Source organism: Amblyomma mixtum, chromosome 5 (genome assembly GCF_055824585.1).
Source record: "Amblyomma mixtum isolate Tamu chromosome 5, ASM5582458v1, whole genome shotgun sequence".
In the NCBI taxonomy this organism is placed as follows: domain Eukaryota; kingdom Metazoa; phylum Arthropoda; class Arachnida; order Ixodida; family Ixodidae; genus Amblyomma; species Amblyomma mixtum.
The window spans coordinates 8031762-8052448 of NC_143016.1; the positions used below are offsets into that span (position 1 = coordinate 8031762).

Genomic DNA, 20687 nt, shown 5'->3' on the forward strand with positions numbered 1-20687 from the left:
TGATTTGTGCTGCTGCTCCTGTTTTTTGAGTAATGAACCAACAAGCCCAGCAGCGTGGGCAGCTTTTTTTTTTGTGATGCACAGTGTTGGCAGCAGTAGCTAAAATTTTATGAGTATTGTGGTTGCCTGGTGGTCGGTCATGTTATTAGCTACTTCTGCTCACCTGTTGTGAGCGTATCCTGCCTGGCGTAAAATACTTGTGGTTGAGGTTATCTACTGACATAACGAAACAGTTCTTATGAGAAAGAAGTTTTAAGGCCCTCAAAGCAACACGAGGTGACACTGGTGGCCTGGCTTTGTTTGATGCCCTGAAAGGAGCCAAAAACTGGCAGTACAAGTGGACGCCACAATTGGTGGTGCATTTTTGCCGCCTCGTTGAGTGGGCCTCTTCTTGTCTTTTATCAGGCCGGCACCCCAAGGTGGTCGTGGTAGTGGGCCCCAGTCGCGGCCGCCGTCATGTGGCTGTTCCCACGGCGGCGTGGCCTTGTGGTCAAGGTCCTGCTCGTTGTGCCGGTCACCTGGCTCGTCATCACGCTGCTACTCACCTACACGGACCGGGTCCAGACACCTGCTAGCCGGGTGGCCTATGAGCCAGGAGGAGCCCAGCAGCAGCAGGGGGGACAGCCACAGCAACAAAAGCAGCAGCTAGAGGAGCAGCGCAGGCCACAGCCAGCACCACAGGTGGGCTCTGATGTAATGGCCATACATGTACTGCTTGCAAGCGTGTCGTTTTTTATGATCATTTTTTATTTATTAATATGTGAGCTGTGAGGCCCCTGTTAGAATGGTAGGACATAACACAAAAAGAGTACCGTATTTTCCGGTGTATAAGACGCGGCTTTTTTTCAGAAATCTTGTTGATGCATCCTATACAAGGGTGCGTCTTATACGCTAATTTTTCCTTTTTTTGCGAGTTCAGAAATTACTCAGGCTCTTGTTCAAGTTTTTTTCACCGAAAAAATTTCACTACCAATGACGCGGTTGTAACACAGTTAATACTTCAATTCGTGGACCGCCATGAGCCACTTTTTTAAATTGAACTTTATCATGAAACGACGGGGATGACGACTTCCTGGATCACAAACACGCACCGTTTCGGAGGCCCCAAGCAAAAGTAATGTGAAATGCCAAAAGATGGCGGCAAACACGCTTCTCGCCATTGTCAGGACAAGCGGGCGTTCTTTTTTAGCCAACCTTTGCAACTTTCTTTGCTCCGTGTAAGTAGTGAGAAGAGAATGTGTCAGCCGCGTTGCCTCCAGAAATGGGCAAACTTTTTGATAGCACATTCGAAGATGAAGACTTCGAAGGTTTTAAGTAGAAATAAAATGTTGTTATGGACATATGGGAGAGCTCTTTCGTTCTTTCTTTTTTTCTAAAACGTGGGCGGGTATGGCGTGAGTGTTGCCTTTTTCGATCACTTAGCGTTTGCTTAGGAATTTCTCACCGATACGGTGAATTTCGTGATAGTCATGCAAGCGTGTTTAATAAAGCCTCACTAGCCTAACTGGCTAAATTGGGGTGCGTCTTATACACGGGTGCGTCTTGTATACCAACTTTTTCAATGACAGCCTGCATATAAGGCATGTGCGTCTTATACAGGGGTGCGTCTTATACACCGGAAAATACGGTAATATGATCATTTTCATACATTGTTATGATTTCATGTCAGACGATTTCATGTCATGTAATTCATTAAACAACGTTTGTAATGCTTAATTCAGGGACAGTTGGTTCACAAAATCATTGCTTTAAGATGCACAATTGCAAATTAAAGCTCAGGAGAAGAAAGAAAATGAAAACAAAAATTAATTGTAGGTCTAAACCTCAAGACTAAGGCGCTGAATAGCACACTTTGGTACAACATACCATGGTGAATGCAGTGCAAAATATATGGCAATTGATGAATAGACTAGACAAGTACACAAACAACACTTGAATATTTTGAGTGGCTCACAGGTGTCATCAGCTTCAAATGAAACACAAATAGGATAACTGCAACGCAAACAAAATAATACAAGTATATTAGCTGTTGGAGAAGAAATGCAGTGGGGGGCAGGTTCATTAACTTTTCCATACAAATGTCTTTGCACCATCGAAGTGAACGTTAAGTTCACCAGTATTCAGCCTACCTCAACTGAAATCCTCTCATTTTGCTGTTCCTGTTTCAGTTTCAGTACTCTTGCTCACATTTCGTTTGGTGCTGACAGTACATAAACGCTGTCCAAGGCAAAGGAACTTAACACTGTGGTCTCTAGAAAAAGCAAGGACTCCTGTCACCTGTGAAATTGTTAAATCTAAATGAATCGCTAGATCGGGCAAGACTGCATGAGCATGGCTTTCATATTTCACTGTCTGATGAAAAACTGTCCTTTTCTCACATGTGTTGATGATACTTTTGCCTCACAGAGCCCTTGTATGACTGTACACAGCTCAAAGTAAAGTATTGTTGGAAGTTCAGTGCTTATGCTTGCCTAGTCTGTAAGTCCTTCTGCTGATTTTCTTTTTTTAACACTGCATTCACCAAGGCATCAGTGCTCAGATCAGTTTTGAGATTTGGGGCATGGCTATAGGTGTGGGGACCCGACAGTGACACAAGGCTTGTGTGATATTTGTGCAGTTTAGCTCATTGGAGTAGGTGTGTGCTTTACTTTTAGCCTACATAAAACCTGCCAGCTGCGTCGGTTTCAGTGGTTTTATTGTAGATCATTCCTAGGCGTCCTATGCATATTTTTTTGTGCTCATGCAGCATGTCACTGATTCACACTGGCTAACACCATGCACTTGTAGGAATATTGGAAATGGCTTGTCAGTTAATTTCAGAAATGTATTTCCTGATTTTTCTAACACAACTTACTCCTACCATATCTCTAGCTGACAATGCTGTTTGGTTGCACCAGACTAGCGGCATGAGGGGTGCTAATGACCGTGCCACTTTGTGCACCTGACCCATACGAGCCATCACATATTAAGTGTCCAGCTCATGTCTGTAACTTGGTTAAACAAGTCGGTGCTTGTCAGCTTTTGCTTTTAAGTGTTGCTTTTTGCTTTTTAAGTGTTAGTTTTTTCATGTTTACTTTTTTAAGTGTTAGCTGCAATCTGTGTTGAGGTACTGCTAAGTGCTTTAGTGCCTTTAGAATGCCAAAGGTTATGCACTGTGCTATGCAGGTTGATGAGCCTGCCAAGCAGGGCCAAGACCTGTTACCGAAAAAGCCTGAAGATGGCGGAGACGATCAGCCCGTAGCACCCTTGGCACGGCGACGAGCCAATCGGGAGAAGGCCTTGTCCAAAGAAGAAGAGAAAAACGAAGTGGACCATGCACCAGCCCCCGTAGGAGTATTGGTCCCTCCTCAAAACCCTGACGGTCCCGGCGAGATGGGCCGGCCTGTCGTGCTCAAGGGTCTGACCAAGCAGCAGGAAGAGAAGGTCAAGCAGGGCTGGGACCGTAATGCCTTCAACCAATACATCAGCGACATGATCTCCTTGCATCGATCATTGCCTGATGTTCGGGACAGTGAGTAAGTGGTCCAAGCACAACTATGAAACTTGGTTTCAATCACTTTGCAAAATCGCGTGGCTTTCATCTTTCCAAATTTTCAGCATAAACATTTCATGTGCTCTTGTTCTCTGGGCAGACTTGCATAATCGGTAATTTTTCTTTTATTTCCCCTGGTGGTTGTTCACCTTATGCTGTCGCTACTGATGCTAACCACTCTCCATTGTCAACTCTGCACACTGTAAGATTGTTGGTGCATTCTAGTTGGTACTTGCAATTTTTTGCTAAGATTTTGTTTTCATTTTGTTAGAATTATGTGAACTTGTCATATTTATTATTTATGTTTTGCCTGTCTTGAAAAAAGGATGAAATTACATAAATTATTTGTGTTGAGAATTTCTCCTGTTAGTTCTTGGTCCAATGGGCCCTATACAGACCTGTCACCATTGGTGGTTTGGCTGCTACTGTATTAGATAGTGTGACAAAGTATTGCCTCGAACAAGTTGTTAAGGTTGTTCCTGGGAATGTTTGTCACGTGCAGGTGCAAGGATGAGCGATACCTCAAAGACCTTCCCTCAACTAGTGTGATCGTGTGCTTCCACAACGAGGCCTGGAGTGTGCTGCTTAGAACTGTGCACAGCATTATTGACCGGTCTCCTCCAAAGCTACTCCATGAAATCATCTTGGTGGATGACTATTCAGACATGCGTGAGTTTGTTGGATCTGGCTCAGCTATGGCGTCACTCAACTCCCCACAGAAGTTATTAAAAGCAACCGCTTATGCTCTGTGAATTTTCGGTTTTACATAAAGTACAGTAACCAGTTATACACAGCAGATCAGTATTGACCACTAATGTTTAACCTTGGTAAAGAATGTTTTTCATGTTCTGCTTTTGTCATGTAGCTCAAATTGATATAAACTATCTGCATGCGTTATAGGCACACTCATCAGAGCCGATGGACAAGGTGCATATCACTGACTTATCCACCGCTGCATTGTGCAGTATACACAGTCAGCGGAGATGTGGCGAATCAATCTTTCTTGTCAAAAAATCTAGGATTAGCTCTGTGCCCAAAACTAAGTGTCTGGCTCACATTCTGTATTCATTTTTTTTTGCCTTTATTGCTGAAAAAAGGGTGGTCAGTGTTGGTTCTTTTAGGAAAAATTTCTTGCTCATTTGGTAGTGAGTCACCCTTCACATCTTAAGAGGTAATTTTTGCAAGCTGTTTTACTGATCATTGCATCACTCAGAGAAAATTAAGAAAAAATTCTCTTGGCCTAACCGCTTGCTTGTTTGGGCTGAATTTTTGCATAGAGGCGGCATTTGATGGTCAGTTTTTGTTTTATATTACATTTGGGTGGGGTTACTTACCTGGTTCAGTCAGAATTAATTATAAATCCTCATTGTCTGTAGCAGAAACGAATCAATACAGCAAGCTTTCGCAGCAAATTTACCGGTATTTCATGCCCACAGGAGAAACGAGTGCAGGAGAAACGAGTACTCTACAGTGGAGGCTCTTGAGAAACTGGATGGGAGGTGTTCAGCATTTGGTTTGAAAGTGATTCATCGACTACTTTACCAGTATTGGGCACAAAACATTGTTTGTATGCGACCCCCCCCTCCTCCTCCTGTACTTCCCCGCAGCTTCTATCATAGCACGACAACAGAGCGCTCGCTCCACCGATAAGCGTGGGATGGCGCTGACAACATTGCTGAAAAATCTTGCTGTTTTGGTTAGTTGTCACTGCAGACGATGGAGATTTATGATTAATTCTGGCCGAACCCCACCCAAACATAAATATAAATCAACAAAGTTTGACTGCCAAATGCCTCCTATGTGTAAAATTTGAGCCCGTACAAGCAAACAGTTAGGCTATGAGAATTCTTTTTGATTCTCTTTGAGTGACACAGCAGTCAGTAGAAACATTGGAAAAGGGGGCGCGGTCCTCTTCAATTTGATGGAAGTATGTTTCTTGATTGTGAACTGCTGTTGTGCGTTTCCCACCTTCCATTATTTGCTCCCCCTGCTTTCATGTGGTGCTGCACATAAGCATGTCTCCTGAAGTGCATGGCCTCAATTCCCCGTCTTCCGTTCTCGTGCAGCACACCTGAAGCAGAAGCTGGAGGACTATGTTGCCCACTTCCCCAAGGTGAAGATAGTGCGGGCTCAGAAGCGGGAGGGCCTCATCCGGGCTCGGCTTCTTGGCGCTGCAGCTGCCACGGCTCCCGTGCTCACCTACCTGGACTCGCACTGCGAGTGCACCGAAGGTGAGTGGAACTTTGGGAAGGAACTGCGCTGGAATGGCAACACTGCACTGCTTTTTGCTGAAGTGGAAATTTGTCTCGCATGTAATTGTAGCTCTCTGTGGCCACCAAGCAAATTAACCCAGTTCGTTAGAAGTAAACTTCACAGTTAAGAAGAGGTAATTTTGTTTCAGGAATTAATTTTGTTCAACAGTTAACTTTGTTTTAACGAGCTAAACTAGTCTTACTTTGTGGCCACATGGCAAAAATTAAGTGGAAGGCAAATATTTTCTTTGTGAAACTCCTTGCACTTCTCTGATCCCTGCTGAACTGTTTGCTTAAATGTGCTTACTGCCAATGCTCTGCATGTATTTCAGAACACTCAGAATTTAATTTTTTAGATGCCCTTGCTATTGTTACAAGCAGGTAAGAAGGCTCAGTCTTGAGTGACTATCAGCTGCTTATTGGGTAAATGTTTTCTTGCAAGACAATTAAGAGACTGATCTATGGTGAAACTGACCAGCAAGTACAATTGACGATAAATGGCTGTTGTTCACAATTAGCCTCTGCATATTTATGTGCATTACATTTGGCCGTAGCTAACTCTGCAGTAATTGTCGCAGTTCCCAAAATGCTACAGGAACAACTGTGTATTCGCAGTCCTTCACTAGTATCATGAACCTGTCCTGTAGTGAAATAGAAGAATGACAACTCCGGGCTGCTGTGGGAAGCAAAGTACAACCTATCTGCCCAGTACTACTTCTCTTCTCCCCAGTTACCTATTCATTTAGCTTGGCTGCGATTTGAATGTGTTGTGGCTTTGCTTGCAGGTTGGCTGGAGCCCCTCTTGGATCGGATAGCGCGCAATTCGACCACTGTTGTATGCCCTGTGATTGATGTGATAAGTGACAGCACCTTTGAGTACCACTACAGGGACTCTGGAGGGGTCAACGTAGGTGGCTTTGACTGGAATCTGCAGTTCAGCTGGCATGCTGTCCCCGAGCGAGAACGCCACCGCAGGAAGCACTCGTGGGACCCTGTCTGGTCAGTAGATTTTAACCTGCAAACGGACACTTGCACTTAACTTATACTGGCCCAACTGAATATGGCTGTATGTTGTGTCAGTGTCAGCTGCCCACAGAAATTTTAGGAGCACTGAAGTCAAGAAAAAGCTTAATTTTTTTCACTGCTTGGAGTCACTGCCTGTCATTGAGGGGGAACACTATGCAGGTTGTGCAGCAAGGTGCACAGCCCACCCTTTTGTTCATGCCTACATGCTTGTACTGCCAAGGAATAAATGCTCTAGTGATTTACGTGTTAAGAAAACTTTTGTGGGCATCTTTACATGTAGAGGGAAGCCCATGGCTGCCTAGCGTTGAGTCACTTGGTGCTTCGACGTCAAGAGTGAAGTCAGTGGCCTAGTCAGGTGCCTGCTGACAAGATAGAGGGTTGAGGTGTTTTGGCTTCCCCGTGAAGACTGACTGTAAGTGAACTTTTCTCCAGAAGGAGGAGTGAACGAGGCTTTCAACATTTTAAGTGCTTAGCTTTTTTGTTGATGCCCTACCTCCTTCTGACATGAATCTCATATCAAGAATATGGATCTGTTTTCTGATAGTGATAATGTGCTATCTTTCAACACCAGTGTTTGTAATACTCCTAAGACAGATGCTGAGTTGGTTTTTCTGTAAGTTCATTTGTAGTCTTCTAGTAAGTGCCAGCCAGAAACTGGGGTTGTAGCGGGTGCTGCTACACCTCTATAATCCACAGTTTCCTATAACTTGTGCTGCCACCTTGCACTCAGTGCCATAAATGTAATATAACAGGGATGCAGGGTGAACTCCTTGCCCTTCCTGCCTATCCTTTGAGTAGCACCCATTTTGGAAGTTTGGTTGCTCACCATGTCAACTAACATTTTTTTTTTTTTTGTGCTTGATGAAAGCCAGCTAAAAGTGCAGCATTTGCTAGCTAGCACACTCAGTCAAACTGTGCTTCCTTTGCAGGTCACCCACTATGGCTGGCGGTCTGTTCTCCATAGACAAGGCCTTCTTTGAAAAGCTTGGCACTTATGATAGTGGCTTCGACATCTGGGGTGGAGAAAACCTGGAGCTTTCTTTCAAGGTGCTCATCACTGCCCAGTTATTGGCACTTTACTCCATTTGCTAGTGTCATTTGCTTAGTTTTAGTGTAAAGGTGAACTATTTCGAATTGTATATGTTTGTAGCTCTCACCATGAAGCCTTGACAGGTGCAACCCATGAAAACACATCATTGTGTTCAGAGCATGAGTAAATGTCATGTCATTTCAAGATTTTGTAGTCTACAAGCATGCTACATGAACACGAAATGTTATTACTCCCAGATAAGCATCACTACACTTGCAGAGGCACAACTATCAGGTTTGGAAACAGTTCCATACACAAGGTTACTATTTAGCTAAAATATCTGGCTTAGTTGGGGTTTGTCTTCTATTAATGTGCGTTATGCTGCTGCATCATTAGTGCATTTCTTCTACTGGCAACACAAGTGATAACTAAAACTCTGTTGAAGATGCATTTTAGTAAAATCTTTACTATCTATACTTCTAGAACTGGAATAGACAGAACCAAATATATAGCCAACCCTGATTACGTGTCTTTACGTAGAGATCATTCACTTAAAGTTAAAGAATACAGGTGCCGGACTGACCTTTTTAAAATGTCTTTTTTCCCCAAAACGGTTTCTGAATGGAACAAGCTGCCTGAGGAAGTAGTGTCCATATTATCAAATGATTCATTTTCTTCCATGCTGTGACATTTTTTTGTGTATAATAATTCCGTGTTCTTTCTATCTCATTGTTATCTTTTTTTTTTTGTAACCACCTGCACGCGGTGGCATTTGTGTACTTTTTCTTCTACCCCCCCCCCCCCCCCCCACTGTAATGCCAGCCAATGGCGCTGTGGGTATGATGATAAATAAATAAATAAATAAATTTTTTTTTTAGATTCTCAGTACAATTTTGGTCATTTGGCTTTTTGTGGCTCTGTTAACATTTCTTCAGCAGCGAGAGACATATTTGTTGCTGAGAAATTTTGCAGTTGAAAACTAAATATTTTGTTCCGCCACTTGATTCAAAATCATGGTAGTGACGATTTGAGAGGAATATGGATTCTGTGATCACTAACTGGAAATGGAAGGTAGTGTAGCCTGGATTTAGAGATCCACAAACAAAAAGCACTTGACACCGTCACAGTTTCCATGTGAAAGCGGTCTGTAAAGGTGATAGCTTTATTTTTTGAATTTTATATCTTATAACAGCTCCATTTTAAGTAGTATTCAGAGAAAGTAGAATGTTATAATTAACCTACACAGACCAACATTAATTTGTTCTCAGTGGCTTTACATGTGACGCATCTTAATTAGCTGCTTCCAAAATAAAGATGTACAACTTGTCCTAGTATATGACTGTCTAAGCAGAGTGCTACTGCATGTTTTTCGTCAATCAGATGTTGTCCTGCTAGGCCATGACAGTTGTCTGGTGCCTTGAGGGAAACGAACACATAGCAGATACCCCCCATTTTTGGCGGGTGAAAAGGACCGTATGTTACTTTTACAGAGAATCTGCAGCTTGTCTCACATGGCAAAATGAACCTAAGCCCCTGTTAAGTTTGCATATTGATGCAAAAGAGCTATAACTAGTTATTAAACAGTGTGGTGAATGCATGGTTGATGCTTCCCTGTCTTTGTTTCCTTCAGACATGGATGTGTGGAGGTACATTGGAGATCGTACCTTGCTCTCACGTGGGCCACATTTTCCGCAAGCGAAGCCCGTACAAGTGGCGTTCAGGCGTGAATGTACTCCGACGAAACTCGGTGCGCCTGGCTGAAGTCTGGCTAGATGAATACAAGCAGTACTACTACCAGCGCATTGGCGAGGACCTGGTGGGTACCAGCTGGTTCACTGTAGTGTGCTCTTCAAGGGCACATGTGCAATTTTGCTGGCTCTCAGTTGCCAGGCTACTAAAAGCATTGTTCTTAAGACCTTTGTTTAGGCCTTGCATTGGCGTTGTTTTGTTATTCATGTTTTCTTCCATTCATTTCTTCACTAACTCACTTTTTCACCTACACATGGACTTGCTCATTTCCCTCCTTGCTTGCACTTGTTCACTGGAATTATATAGACCCCCGTTAGGAGGAGCTCAGTTAAGCAAATTGTCAGGTAAGGCAAACAATAGACTCCATCTAAAAAAAAAAATCTACCTAAGATGAACCACATTGCTTGTCCGTCGGTTTAGGCAAACTTTCGCAACTGCCACGGCGTCAAAGGTACTCATGGAGCGTCCGCACGGTATTGTCGGGGCAAGAAAGCAAAAAACATAACAGCAGGTCCGGTAGAATATCCCACACCCACAAGAAAGCTCCCCCCTTATTCTCTCAAAGGTGCAGTGAAGCGTCCTTGCAGGGAAACATGCTTGCTAAAAGGCATTTTGGAAAGGATTATCAAACCAAGTTGTCAAACCAGCTTGCCCAGCAACACACCCTGCTCAAAGCGTTATTACAGGGAAGTGTTCTTGTTGGGAAGCATTCTTGTGGGGAAGCACCCTTGCTGCGAAAAAGCGGTCTTGCGGGGGAAGTGTTCTTGCGGGGGAAGTGTTCTTTTGGGGGAAATGTTCTTGCTGGGTAGCGTCCTTGCTGGGTAGCTTCCTTGCGGGGTAGCTTCCTTGCGGGGTAGTGTCCTTGCGGGGAAGCATCCTTGTGGGAAATTGTCCGTGCGGGGAAGCTTTTATTTCCTTCGAGACCCCTATCATGGAGGTGGAATAGGGAATCAGTTCATGTCTTCTGAGAAGGAGGGCAGAACATGGAAAATTTGCAACCCCTGCCCATATACTTCTTGAGTAGCCCATTTGCCCCATCCTTCCTCACCCTCCCACCTACACCTTTGATTCTTTTATTTCAGCCCCATATAAATCTAGTATACAGATTGGTATTATGGCACCAAATTGAATTTGGTGCTGTTATGTTTTTTTTTGCTCTTGTGAGAGCATAACAGTCAATCTAATGAACTTTTCAACAAAATTTTCAATGCTTAATTATGCTCAGCTCTCAAGACATGTAATAGTCTGAGAAACACTCAGTGTGCATGCTGTGAGACCACTGCCTCCATCTGCTGAACTTAGTATTCCAATAATCGTTCCAGTCTGCCTTAAAACAGATGCACGTGCCCACATTGAGGGTATGTTGTGCTGACAAAGTGGCTGATGAAGGTTTTCACTGCCAGTGAGCCCATGGAGTGCCTTAATTATAACTTGAATTGCCCTTTTCAACCATTTTTAGCCTCAGAAGCTATATTCTCAGGTAACTGTTTTGCGCAAGGAATCAAAAAGCTCTAATTAAACTAAAGTGCATCTGGCAGATCGAGTCAGAACTGCCGCAAGGTAACTGTATCTCTGCTTGTGTTTCCATAGCATGTGTCACTGTGCCTCCTTTTTATCTTGCAGGGCGATTTTGGAGATGTGAGTGCCAGGAAGCGTCTCAGGGAGACACTCAAGTGCCGCTCCTTTGATTGGTATGTGCGCACCATCTACCCAGAGCTCTTTGTGCCTGGAGACGCAGTTGCCTCTGGAGAGGTTAGTATACATCGTGGATCCTTGCGTACATTTTTATGCCAATGTTGCAGCTATCATGATCAAAAGGATTGACGAGAAGCTGGTACATGTTGCAGAATAAAACTGGGCCAGTATTTTTGGCAGTCCTGTAGAAGAGACAGGCATTATTTTGCTTCACATTTCTTATTGATTCATGAACATGATCATCTGCCAGGCTAAGGGCCACCCTCTCCCTGCAGGTTTCTTAATTTCGTCTTCCCCACTTGACTCTCTCATGTGTCTGGCTATCTTTTTTTTTTCTTTGGTATGCACTGTGTTATCTTAACAGACGACTGGTCATCAGTTTGATGTCTGGCTCAGGTCTAATATTTCCTCCTTTGCTCACCTTAGCTTGGACGTTCTGTATATTGTTTGCTTTGTAAAAACCACAAAACCTTGTTTGGCACTGAGAAGCTCCACTCATTATAATGTTTTTTGAAGCATGCAAAACACCAGTGCACACATAAAAACACATTTTAAAATTTTTGAAGAACTCTGCCTGTGCTTCTGTACTGAAAAGGTTAACATTGTCTTGTGAATAGACAACTTTCACATACTCAGCCAGTTGACATAATGCTTATTATGGTGCGTGGTTTTTGGTGCCGTCAAACTTGGACCCATTCCCAAACTCCTTCACTGGTGGTATTGCAGACTACACTGCTACCTAGCTTAATGTGTTCAGGCAGTAGATTTTAGCATTGTTACTATGTTATCATGAGCTGAGCTGCGTGCATTTGCTGAGCAGCTCTGATTTTTAAGAGATGGAGGTAAATTCATTATGGCCGCAGGTGGTCCACCTGCCAACAGTTTTTATGTCATTCCAAAGCCAGAGGCCGATTTGTGGGAAACTCTTGGGGTGGGCAGTCCTACTTCTACAGTGCACTTGTCGAGCTTTCTTTGCCAGAAAATAAAAGGGGCTAGTGTGGTCTGCCGCAGTAGTTCCTGACCTTGACTAAGCCTGACTGACATCGTGCTTGCAGGTGCGCAACAAGGGCCAGGGCGGCAGCAGCTGCCTGGACAGTCCTGCTGGTCGGGACAACATGCACAAGCCGGTGGGGATGTATCCCTGCCACGGCCAGGGAGGAAACCAGGTGGGTGCCGTCACTGCTTCGCATCTTTATGGAACAGGCTGAGAACGGGGAAGCCATAGCCCACCATATACAGTAAAAGCTCGTTAATTCGACACTGACGGGACCGCGAAAAATTGTCGAATTATCCGAATGTCGAATTATCGAATGAACAGCAAAAAAAAAACGTTTGCCGCAACCTTTATTTGGCAAAGAAATCTGTTATCGTTGCCTGCTTTTTCGAGCGAATTTGAGCGACTACGATAGCTCTAACAGCTGCCAGGTGCTGCGCGGCACACGCACCGTCAGGGATTTTTTCACAGAAGTCCTCCCGCAAGGACAAGGCTTCTGCGGCTTCTTTCACCGTGCACTTCGGCATTTGGGGCAACTGCTCACAATCGTTACCCTCCGACGAATGGTCGACAGGACACAAAGGCGAGGCGCAGTGCCTGCGCGCTACCCACACGAAAGCAGCGCGGGGAGGAGGTGAAGCGAGCACGGCTTCAGCCGCTTATCTGTTCTTTCAGCCAGGGTCCGCTTCGCGGTTGCTGCTGCCTGCGACACACGCGGCGCGTCTTATCTTTTCTCTTTATCTTTCCTCTGATCTGCGACGCCCCGCGTCTTATCTTTTCTCTTTATCTTTCCTCTGATCTTCTAACTCTCCTCTATCTGCACTAGGCAGCGGTGGTTGCTCGGCTGAGCCCGCAGGCCCGTGCAATTTCCTTTCACCCTTCTCTCAGTCGCAACAAAACAGCAACAGCAAGCAGCCCAATAAACACGCTGACAAAGCGCGCAATTGCCAAAAAAGGCGCCGCCTTATGGTTAAACAACCGCGATCGTAGCAGCAAGAACACGTGGCAACGACGACACACGACACCAACACGACTGCTGCGAAGCACAAAAAAAAAAAAAAAGACGCCAGCCGCTTCGGCCGCCGCCGTGGCCGCCGCTAACCTCGCTTCCCTCGCTCTCGCTCACGCTGCTGACGGCGATTACCATACAGATGGCCTATCAGGCGTACAGTAGCCCCGCTCGTGGCAGTGTTTTTTTCTTTTTGCTCTCGGCACACCGGCTTGGCGGGCTGCGGAGTGAAGTCGAATTAACCGACGCACGGCAAAATTTGGTCGAATTAACGAGAGTTTCGCCCCATAGACTCCTATGTATAATTGTAGGGACCTCGCGTGTGCGTCGAATTATCCGATTTTCCGAATTAACGGGGGTCGAATTAACGAGCTTTCACTGTAACTCCATTGATGCTGTACTAGGTGCTGTAACTGTAATGGTGGTTTTGCAGATTGTGGCATCTTTGACTGCGGCAGAAAATTAAGTGGTGTCACAAATGGGGTACAGTGCAGGCTGCTGACCACATGCTTGCACATCGTACCTGTCTGCCTCCACTGCCACTGAGGTGTGCAGTAGCCTGTCACATCGTAGGGCTCCATGCTCTAAAGTGGTAGCCTTGTGCATCTCTTTATTGCACAACACTCTTCACTCTGCAGTAACCACACAGACTCCATGCTCTAAAGTGGTAGCCTTGTGCATCTCTTTGTTACACAACACTCTTCACTCTGCAGTGATCACACAGACTCCATGCTCTAAAGTGGTAGCCTTGTGCATCTCTTTATTGCACAACACTCTTCACTCTGCAGTGATCACACAGACTCCATGCTCTAAAGTGGTAGCCTTGTGCATCTCTTTATTGCACAACACTCTTCACTCTGCAGTAACCACACAGACTCCATGCTCTAAAGTGGTAGCCTTGTGCATCTCTTTGTTACACAACACTCTTCACTCTGCTCTGGGCCGCCGCGGTGGCTCAGCGGTTATGGTGCTCGGCTGCTGACCCGAAAGACGCGGGTTCGATCCCGGCCGCGGCGGCTAGAATTTCTTTGGAGCAGAAATTCTAGAGGCCCGTGTACTGTGCGATGTCAGTGCACGTTAAAGAACCCCAGGTGGTCGAAATTTCCGGAGCCCTCCACTACGGCGTCTCTCATAGCCTTAGTTGCTTTGGGACGTTAAACCCCAATAAAACCAAAACCAAAACTCTTCACTCTGCAGTAACCACACAAACTCCATGCTCTAAAGTGGTAGCCTTGTGCATCTCTTTATTGCACAACACTCTTCACTCTGCAGTAACCACACAGACTTTATGCACCATCTGTGCGAGCTGAAAGCACTGCATGTTGCTGCTACTTGTGAGTGGGATCATACACTTGAACTGACACACTGAGTAGCATACTGAGAAGTGTCATGCTGCATTGTGTCTTTGCACAATAGAAGTCTGGCTTGGGCCTTTGCCTGATCATGGAAAAACACCATGTTCTTTGGACTTGCAGCGCAACGGTGCACTCCAGGCTTGGAGTTCTCTGTTGAACGCACACCCAGGCCTGGGAAGCATCTGTGTAGCTCAACACACTCGCTTACTGCTGGAGGAAGCGCCAGTTTTTCTAGGCTTGTGACAGGTTGGCAGTGAACGCGCAGCATACTTGATGAACACACAGCATGATACCAATGGGCAAACTTGTTGCTGTGGCTCAGTGGCTGTGGCAACATGGGATTGGATCCTGGATGCAGCGGCCGCATTTCGATGTAGAAGAGATGGCTAAGACGCCCATGTGCTGCACAATGTCAGTGCTCATAAGAGAACGCTAGGTGCTCTAAATTAATTTGGAGCCATTCACAGTAGTGTCTCTCATACCACGCCGTACGATACCAGCTGGTTTTGGTTAGCTCAAGGTACACTACCTTCCTGCCTACGAGAAGGGCAACGTGTCGCTATTCCTATCCACACGAGTTCGTGGGTACGAAGAGATGCCCTTCTTTTGTATTTTTGTGACAAGTAACATGGGTTAGACATTGTCATTTTATACAGGTAACAGGAGGGACATTGAGTGAAGTTGAGGTTTGCTTTGTTTTCGGCACAATGGTTGTGCTAGCGCAGCTCAGCCAAAAATGTGGATGTATTTTCATTTCACTATCTACAAGTCACTCGAGCCTGATGGGCTGAGTAATATCAGGCTTGAGCTTAGGACATGGAATTGTGAAGGTTGTTAAGACCAAGCCGTGAGCTAGCCATAGAATTTTTAAGTTTGGAGCTGGCACCTACTAAACCAACCGCACTTGCTACTGCTGTGACCATTCAGGTGCCTTTAAGAGTGAAGAATTCAAATGGTATCGCTGACTCATTTGTACTTGCATTTCTATCTCATTTCAGTACTGGATGCTCAGTAAAGAAGGCGAGATCCGGCGAGATGAGGCCTGCCTCGACTATGCTGGTTCTGATGTTGTACTCTACCCATGCCATGGATCCAAGGGCAACCAACTATGGATCTATGATGATGCTGTACGTTCTTGCAATTTCTATTGTGCACTGTCAGCAGTGTCTTTGTTCATGGGTTTTGGTTGCCACAAAAAATTCCTTCTCACAGTCAAGTCTACGAGTAGCACAGTTTTGTTAACACATATGATGGCACTGTTTTGGCATTCATGCTTTGAATTCAAAGTGCACTGATGGCGGAGGGTGTTTTCAACAGAGACAGGTTGTTGCCTTAAATATTTATTGAAATTTTACTTTTATGGGACTTTTTATGCACCTCAGAATCTGCTTTCTCAGAGGAGACTACATCTATCTGCCTGCATTTTCTGCATCGTGTTATTTTTTCGCATGTTTGAAACTGAATGAAAAATTTATGCAGATTGTTCAACACTGCTGTATTGCTCTACTGCCTTGTGTGGTAGCCATTTGAGCTATTTGCATGTTTTATTGCTGAGGGCCAGCAGTGCTATCTTTCATATTTGCTGACGCCTAAGGGGCTTGAAACTGAAGAAATCACTGCATAGCTTTCCGAGCATAATACCATGTTATAGTACTTAGGGCCCACTTTCAGCTCTTTTATTGACAAGAAACCTTGTGGCTCCACTGTGAGAGGAATATATATTTGGAGGCAAGGTCAGTTTATACACATTCTCGCAGCTTATCTATACACAGTTGTAATGCATTTGCTGCTGCAGTGTAGATCCACATTCATCATGCACACTAGCAGTAAGCAGCCTTGCAGCAGTCTTGCAGCCAGTTATCAGTTGCACATGGTCTCCCCATGAGGTGCTTAGCAAACTTGTACCTTGCATGATGATTTTATTGGATGCAGCCAAAGTGGCTCGCACAGTTTTATTTCTTGTAGCAGTTTCTTGGTTGCAGCCGCCGTGGTGGCTCAGTGGTTATGGTGCTCGGCTGCTGACCCGAAAGACGCGGGTTCGATCCCAGCCGCGGCGGCTGCATTTCTTTGGAGGAGAAATTCTAGAGGCCCGTGTACTGTGCGATGTCAGTGCACGTTAAAGAACCCCAGGTGGTCGAAATTTCCGGAGCCCTCCACTACGGCATCTCTCATGGCCTTAGTCGCTTTGGGACGTTAAACCCCATGAACCAACCAACCAGTTTCTTGGTTGCATTCCTTAGTTATTTAGAATCGAGGAGGTGTCTGTCTGTCTGCAGTTGCCATGGCAATGAAAGTGCTCACTGCATTTGCCATGGCCAAATGTGCCAGTCACTTTACTGATGTGGCGTTGCTGTCTTGAATGTTGCAGAGTGGGACTGTTCAGCATGGTAGCAGCCGGAAGTGCCTGGAGATGTCTGAGGACCGCCAGAAAGTGAGCATGGAGATATGCTCGGGCAGTCTAAGGCAGAGCTGGATATTCCAGAACTACAACAAAACCAAGGCCATCAAGATTCCCAGGCGGGGTGACTAGGTTGTCGCAGACACTGGCAACCCAGCAGCTGCTCTGAGGGATTCCTCACCTGATGGGACCTCATGAAGTCTGTGCACAAAGTGAACATCAAAATGGAACAAAAAAGAAGTGGAGCAAGTTGAAAGTCTGTGCTAACAATGGACTCATGGTGCGATAGTAGTTACCATAGTGCATCAGTCATCGGTCATGTCATCATCTCAGCTAAGCCTTCATAGAAGGTGCCCGGTTTGCCCTTCTGTTCGACAATAGAACTCATCTTCCACCTGTTCATCCCAGCTCGGTGACTGCTGAATGCAGGCCTTTCGTTGCCACAAACTGCTCCATTGAACTTTTTTTTTTGTCGGGTCTGTGTTCATCTTGATGTCATCATTGAATTCCTGTGGATGGAGATGCAGGGAAGTTCGGGTTGCAGCCGAGTTTGGGAAAGATCACGCCAGGCCCTGCACTGCAAACCTCACAGTCCAATCCTGTGCTGCAAGTTGGTGGATTGAGTGAAGACTCTGCCAAGCACCGTTAAGAAGTGCCAAGAATCAAAATAGGGAATGCAGGATGCTTCCCAACTGATTGGCTGTCAGTGCTTTGCCAACAGTGCCTCATTCGCCATTTTTGCATCTGTGCTTTGATGAGTGCTGTGCTGTTTTTTTTTTTTTCTACCTATTGACTTTTGTCTCATCGTTGCTGCTGTTATTGTTTGCATGGATGTCGTTGCAGCTGCAAAGACTGAAGCACGTTGTTATTGCCAAGACATCCTGCAGAGCAAAGACTATGTAACAAATTTAACACTTTGTTGAAGGTGTATTTTCACAGAGAAACTGTGTGTGTACCATGTGCTGCCAGCAGCTTAGCTGCACACTACAAGTGGTTCTCTGGTTTCACTACACAGGATATGAAAAGCACATGTTTTTGTACCGCGTGAGCCGTTTGAGAGTTGTGCAGCCAGAGTTCATAGCCACGAGTATTTTTCTTTTTTTTATCATTGCGCGCATGTACTGTGGGCTTTGGGTCACGTCACTGGAATGGCCTGGAAGCCAGGAACAGTGTTTACTCCATCAGGGTGTTAGGGGATTGAGTTTTTTATGTGTTAATTCTTAAGATGTAGCATCCCTGGTAAAGTTGTTCCTTTAGGCTTTTCTTCTTTGAAGGTGGCGTGGGTTTAGGAAAATTGTTTTTTTTTTTTGACATATACGTCTGCCATGTTATATCCGTTGCAATTCTTTCCTGTAATGATTTGTTGCATTCCATCTCTTCTAGTCAGTTCATGCATTCCAGTTTTTCTACTTCTTTTCCTTTGGCTCTGTGTGCATCTCTGTACAAAGAGATGGCTTTGAAATTTAAGGAAATAGACTTGTGCGTATGTGCTTACCTTGCACTCAAGTAATTGAAACTTGTGCCTTATGAAAAGTAAAGTTTGCAACAAAAAAAGATTCTTTTTATCAATAAAATTCTGTGAAAATGTTCATGGCACACCAGAGAGACTTCTTGTCTAGTGTGTGGTACTGATCAATTTGGCGGCCACAACCTGACACTTGGCCCCTAGTTTTCTGCAATTCTGCGAAAAATCACTGATTTTAGCATGTGATCAATTTGGCGGCCACAACCTGACACTTGGCCCCTAGTTTTCTGCAATTCTGCGAAAAATCACTGATTTTAGCATGTGTGCTAGCAGCCACTTTCTCTTTTTTTAATATTGTGTTTGTGGACATCAGTAGGAGTAGTAGAATGATGGGAATGTGATTTTAATCATCCAAGTAGTACTTTTTAAACAGAAGCTGGTAATGAATTAAGTTCTGTTAGTACCTTGACATGCATGCTTCTCTATCTTCTCAAGCAAGCTAGTGCATCAAGCGCTGTGGCTCTAGCAGCTCTAGCAGCAATGCGGCCGCCGCAGTGGCTCAGTGGCCGCGGCGGTCAAGCTTCGTTAAAGGCAAAATTCTAGAGGCCCATGTGCTGTGCGATATCAGTGCACGTTAAAGAACCCCAGGCGGTCGAAATTTCCTGAGCGCTTCACTACGGCGTCCCTCATAGCCTGAGTCGCTTTGGGATGTTAAACCCCACAAACTCTAGGAGCAATGCACCAGCTACGCATCTACGGAATGATTCGCGATATTGGCACCTGTCAAAAGCGGTATATTTCCATATTTGCAAAAATATAAAGAGAGTTATTTCCTTGGAATAATTGCTTTAGAAAGCTCCTTGTATTACATTTGGAGCCTAATTACGACTATAGTGCAAATTTTTTTCCGCTGTTCTTTGATATACCCACAGCAAACACACCCACCAGGCTTTTGGGATGCGAGGAAAAGCCAACTGTTCACAACCATGGCTATCTAGGCAAAGCATGAGGCAGGCATTGATGAGAAGGAGTTGCTACAAACATGTTAAAGGACCCCATCCATTCATTGTTCTCAGTAAAAATTGATCCTCTGGTTCTTTCTGGGCATGTTAACGTTGGTCCGGCAGCAAAAAATCTTTTTATAGTTTAGAAAATGAGATTAAAAAAATTACAGCCAATTTGCACAGTAAATCAAATGCGATGTAGATGCGCTAGCACCTCAATTCGAACTAGTGACGTCCACACCTACAAGTACTGGTTGCCACTTCTTTGAAGCGAAATGTGGTGTAGTATAGGCCTTGGGAGTGTCCGAGCCAGAAATTCAGTGTCGACGTATTCAGTTTACTTGCGAAGTCTGCCGTTGATAGTGACACCTGTGTTTTGTTTTATGGCTTTTTCTGTCTTATAAAAGCTCCTTTTTCAGTGAGAGTGGTTTCTTTACCGTTAGAATTCAGTGTTTATCGATATAGGCCACCTTCAGATTGTCCTCAGTATTCCTTACGTGACAGCCGTTGAAAAAGAAGGGAATGTAGTGAAAGAGCCATAATGTGTAGGCACGATTTTGATTGGGTAGGCTAAATGTGAATTAAGTGTGCTTGCACTTCAGTTTTCTGTTCAGTTTCAGTTTCGGTTTTGATTTCAGGCTCATTGTAAGAGGGCAGTGCAATAGTAGTGTTTTTGGATCTATTCTGCATGGAAGGAAGTTGATGAAGGCTATGATAACCAAAGCCCAATCCCCCCGCGTGGGTATGTGCCATTTTCTTATGGTGAAGAAGAAGAAGAAGAACCAAAGCCCAGCGCAATACACTGGCAATTGAGCGTGTGTGATGTTTGGCTGCGTGATGACATAGGGGTCTGATGCAGTGGCCAGTGAAACTGATTTGTTTGTGCTGCCGCGGATTTGAAACCCGCTCGCCTCAGACAGAAAAAACATTGGCAAAATCCGAGATTTGAGGTTTTAATGCTAGTGCGCTAAAAAAGTGCAAACGAGCACAGAACTGTACTGAACAAAACACGAGTGCATAACTGTACAGTCGCGGGTAAAAAAGATTATCACTCATGACGGAACACCAGAGCGCCGGAATGACAACACGTGGTGCTGCGGGTGGCGAAGAAGCTGATAATGAGAGTGCCAGGCCGTTCCCATTCTACAGTATTAGGGGGGTTCAGCGGACTGCCACGG

At 44.9% G+C, this 20687-nt stretch overlaps 1 protein-coding gene across 4 annotated transcripts in view; it reads left to right on the forward strand.

Annotated features, from left to right (window-relative positions):
• Pgant9 (polypeptide N-acetylgalactosaminyltransferase 9) overlaps positions 1 to 18629 on the forward strand; it is a 152405-nt gene extending 133776 nt beyond the window's left edge. For all 4 annotated transcript variants that reach the window (XM_089543230.1, XM_089543231.1, XM_089543232.1 and 1 more), the window contains 11 exons: positions 406 to 681; positions 3166 to 3515; positions 4035 to 4201; positions 5599 to 5763; positions 6570 to 6783; positions 7740 to 7857; positions 9471 to 9656; positions 11213 to 11341; positions 12340 to 12450; positions 15641 to 15769; positions 17011 to 18629. In XM_089543230.1, the coding sequence (XP_089399356.1) occupies positions 457 to 681; positions 3166 to 3515; positions 4035 to 4201; positions 5599 to 5763; positions 6570 to 6783; positions 7740 to 7857; positions 9471 to 9656; positions 11213 to 11341; positions 12340 to 12450; positions 15641 to 15769; positions 17011 to 17172 (1956 nt within the window). In that variant the 5' untranslated portion in view covers positions 406 to 456 and the 3' untranslated portion in view covers positions 17173 to 18629. The remainder of the gene's footprint in view (positions 1 to 405; positions 682 to 3165; positions 3516 to 4034; positions 4202 to 5598; positions 5764 to 6569; positions 6784 to 7739; positions 7858 to 9470; positions 9657 to 11212; positions 11342 to 12339; positions 12451 to 15640; positions 15770 to 17010) is intronic.
• The last annotated feature ends 2058 nt before the right edge of the window (positions 18630 to 20687 follow it).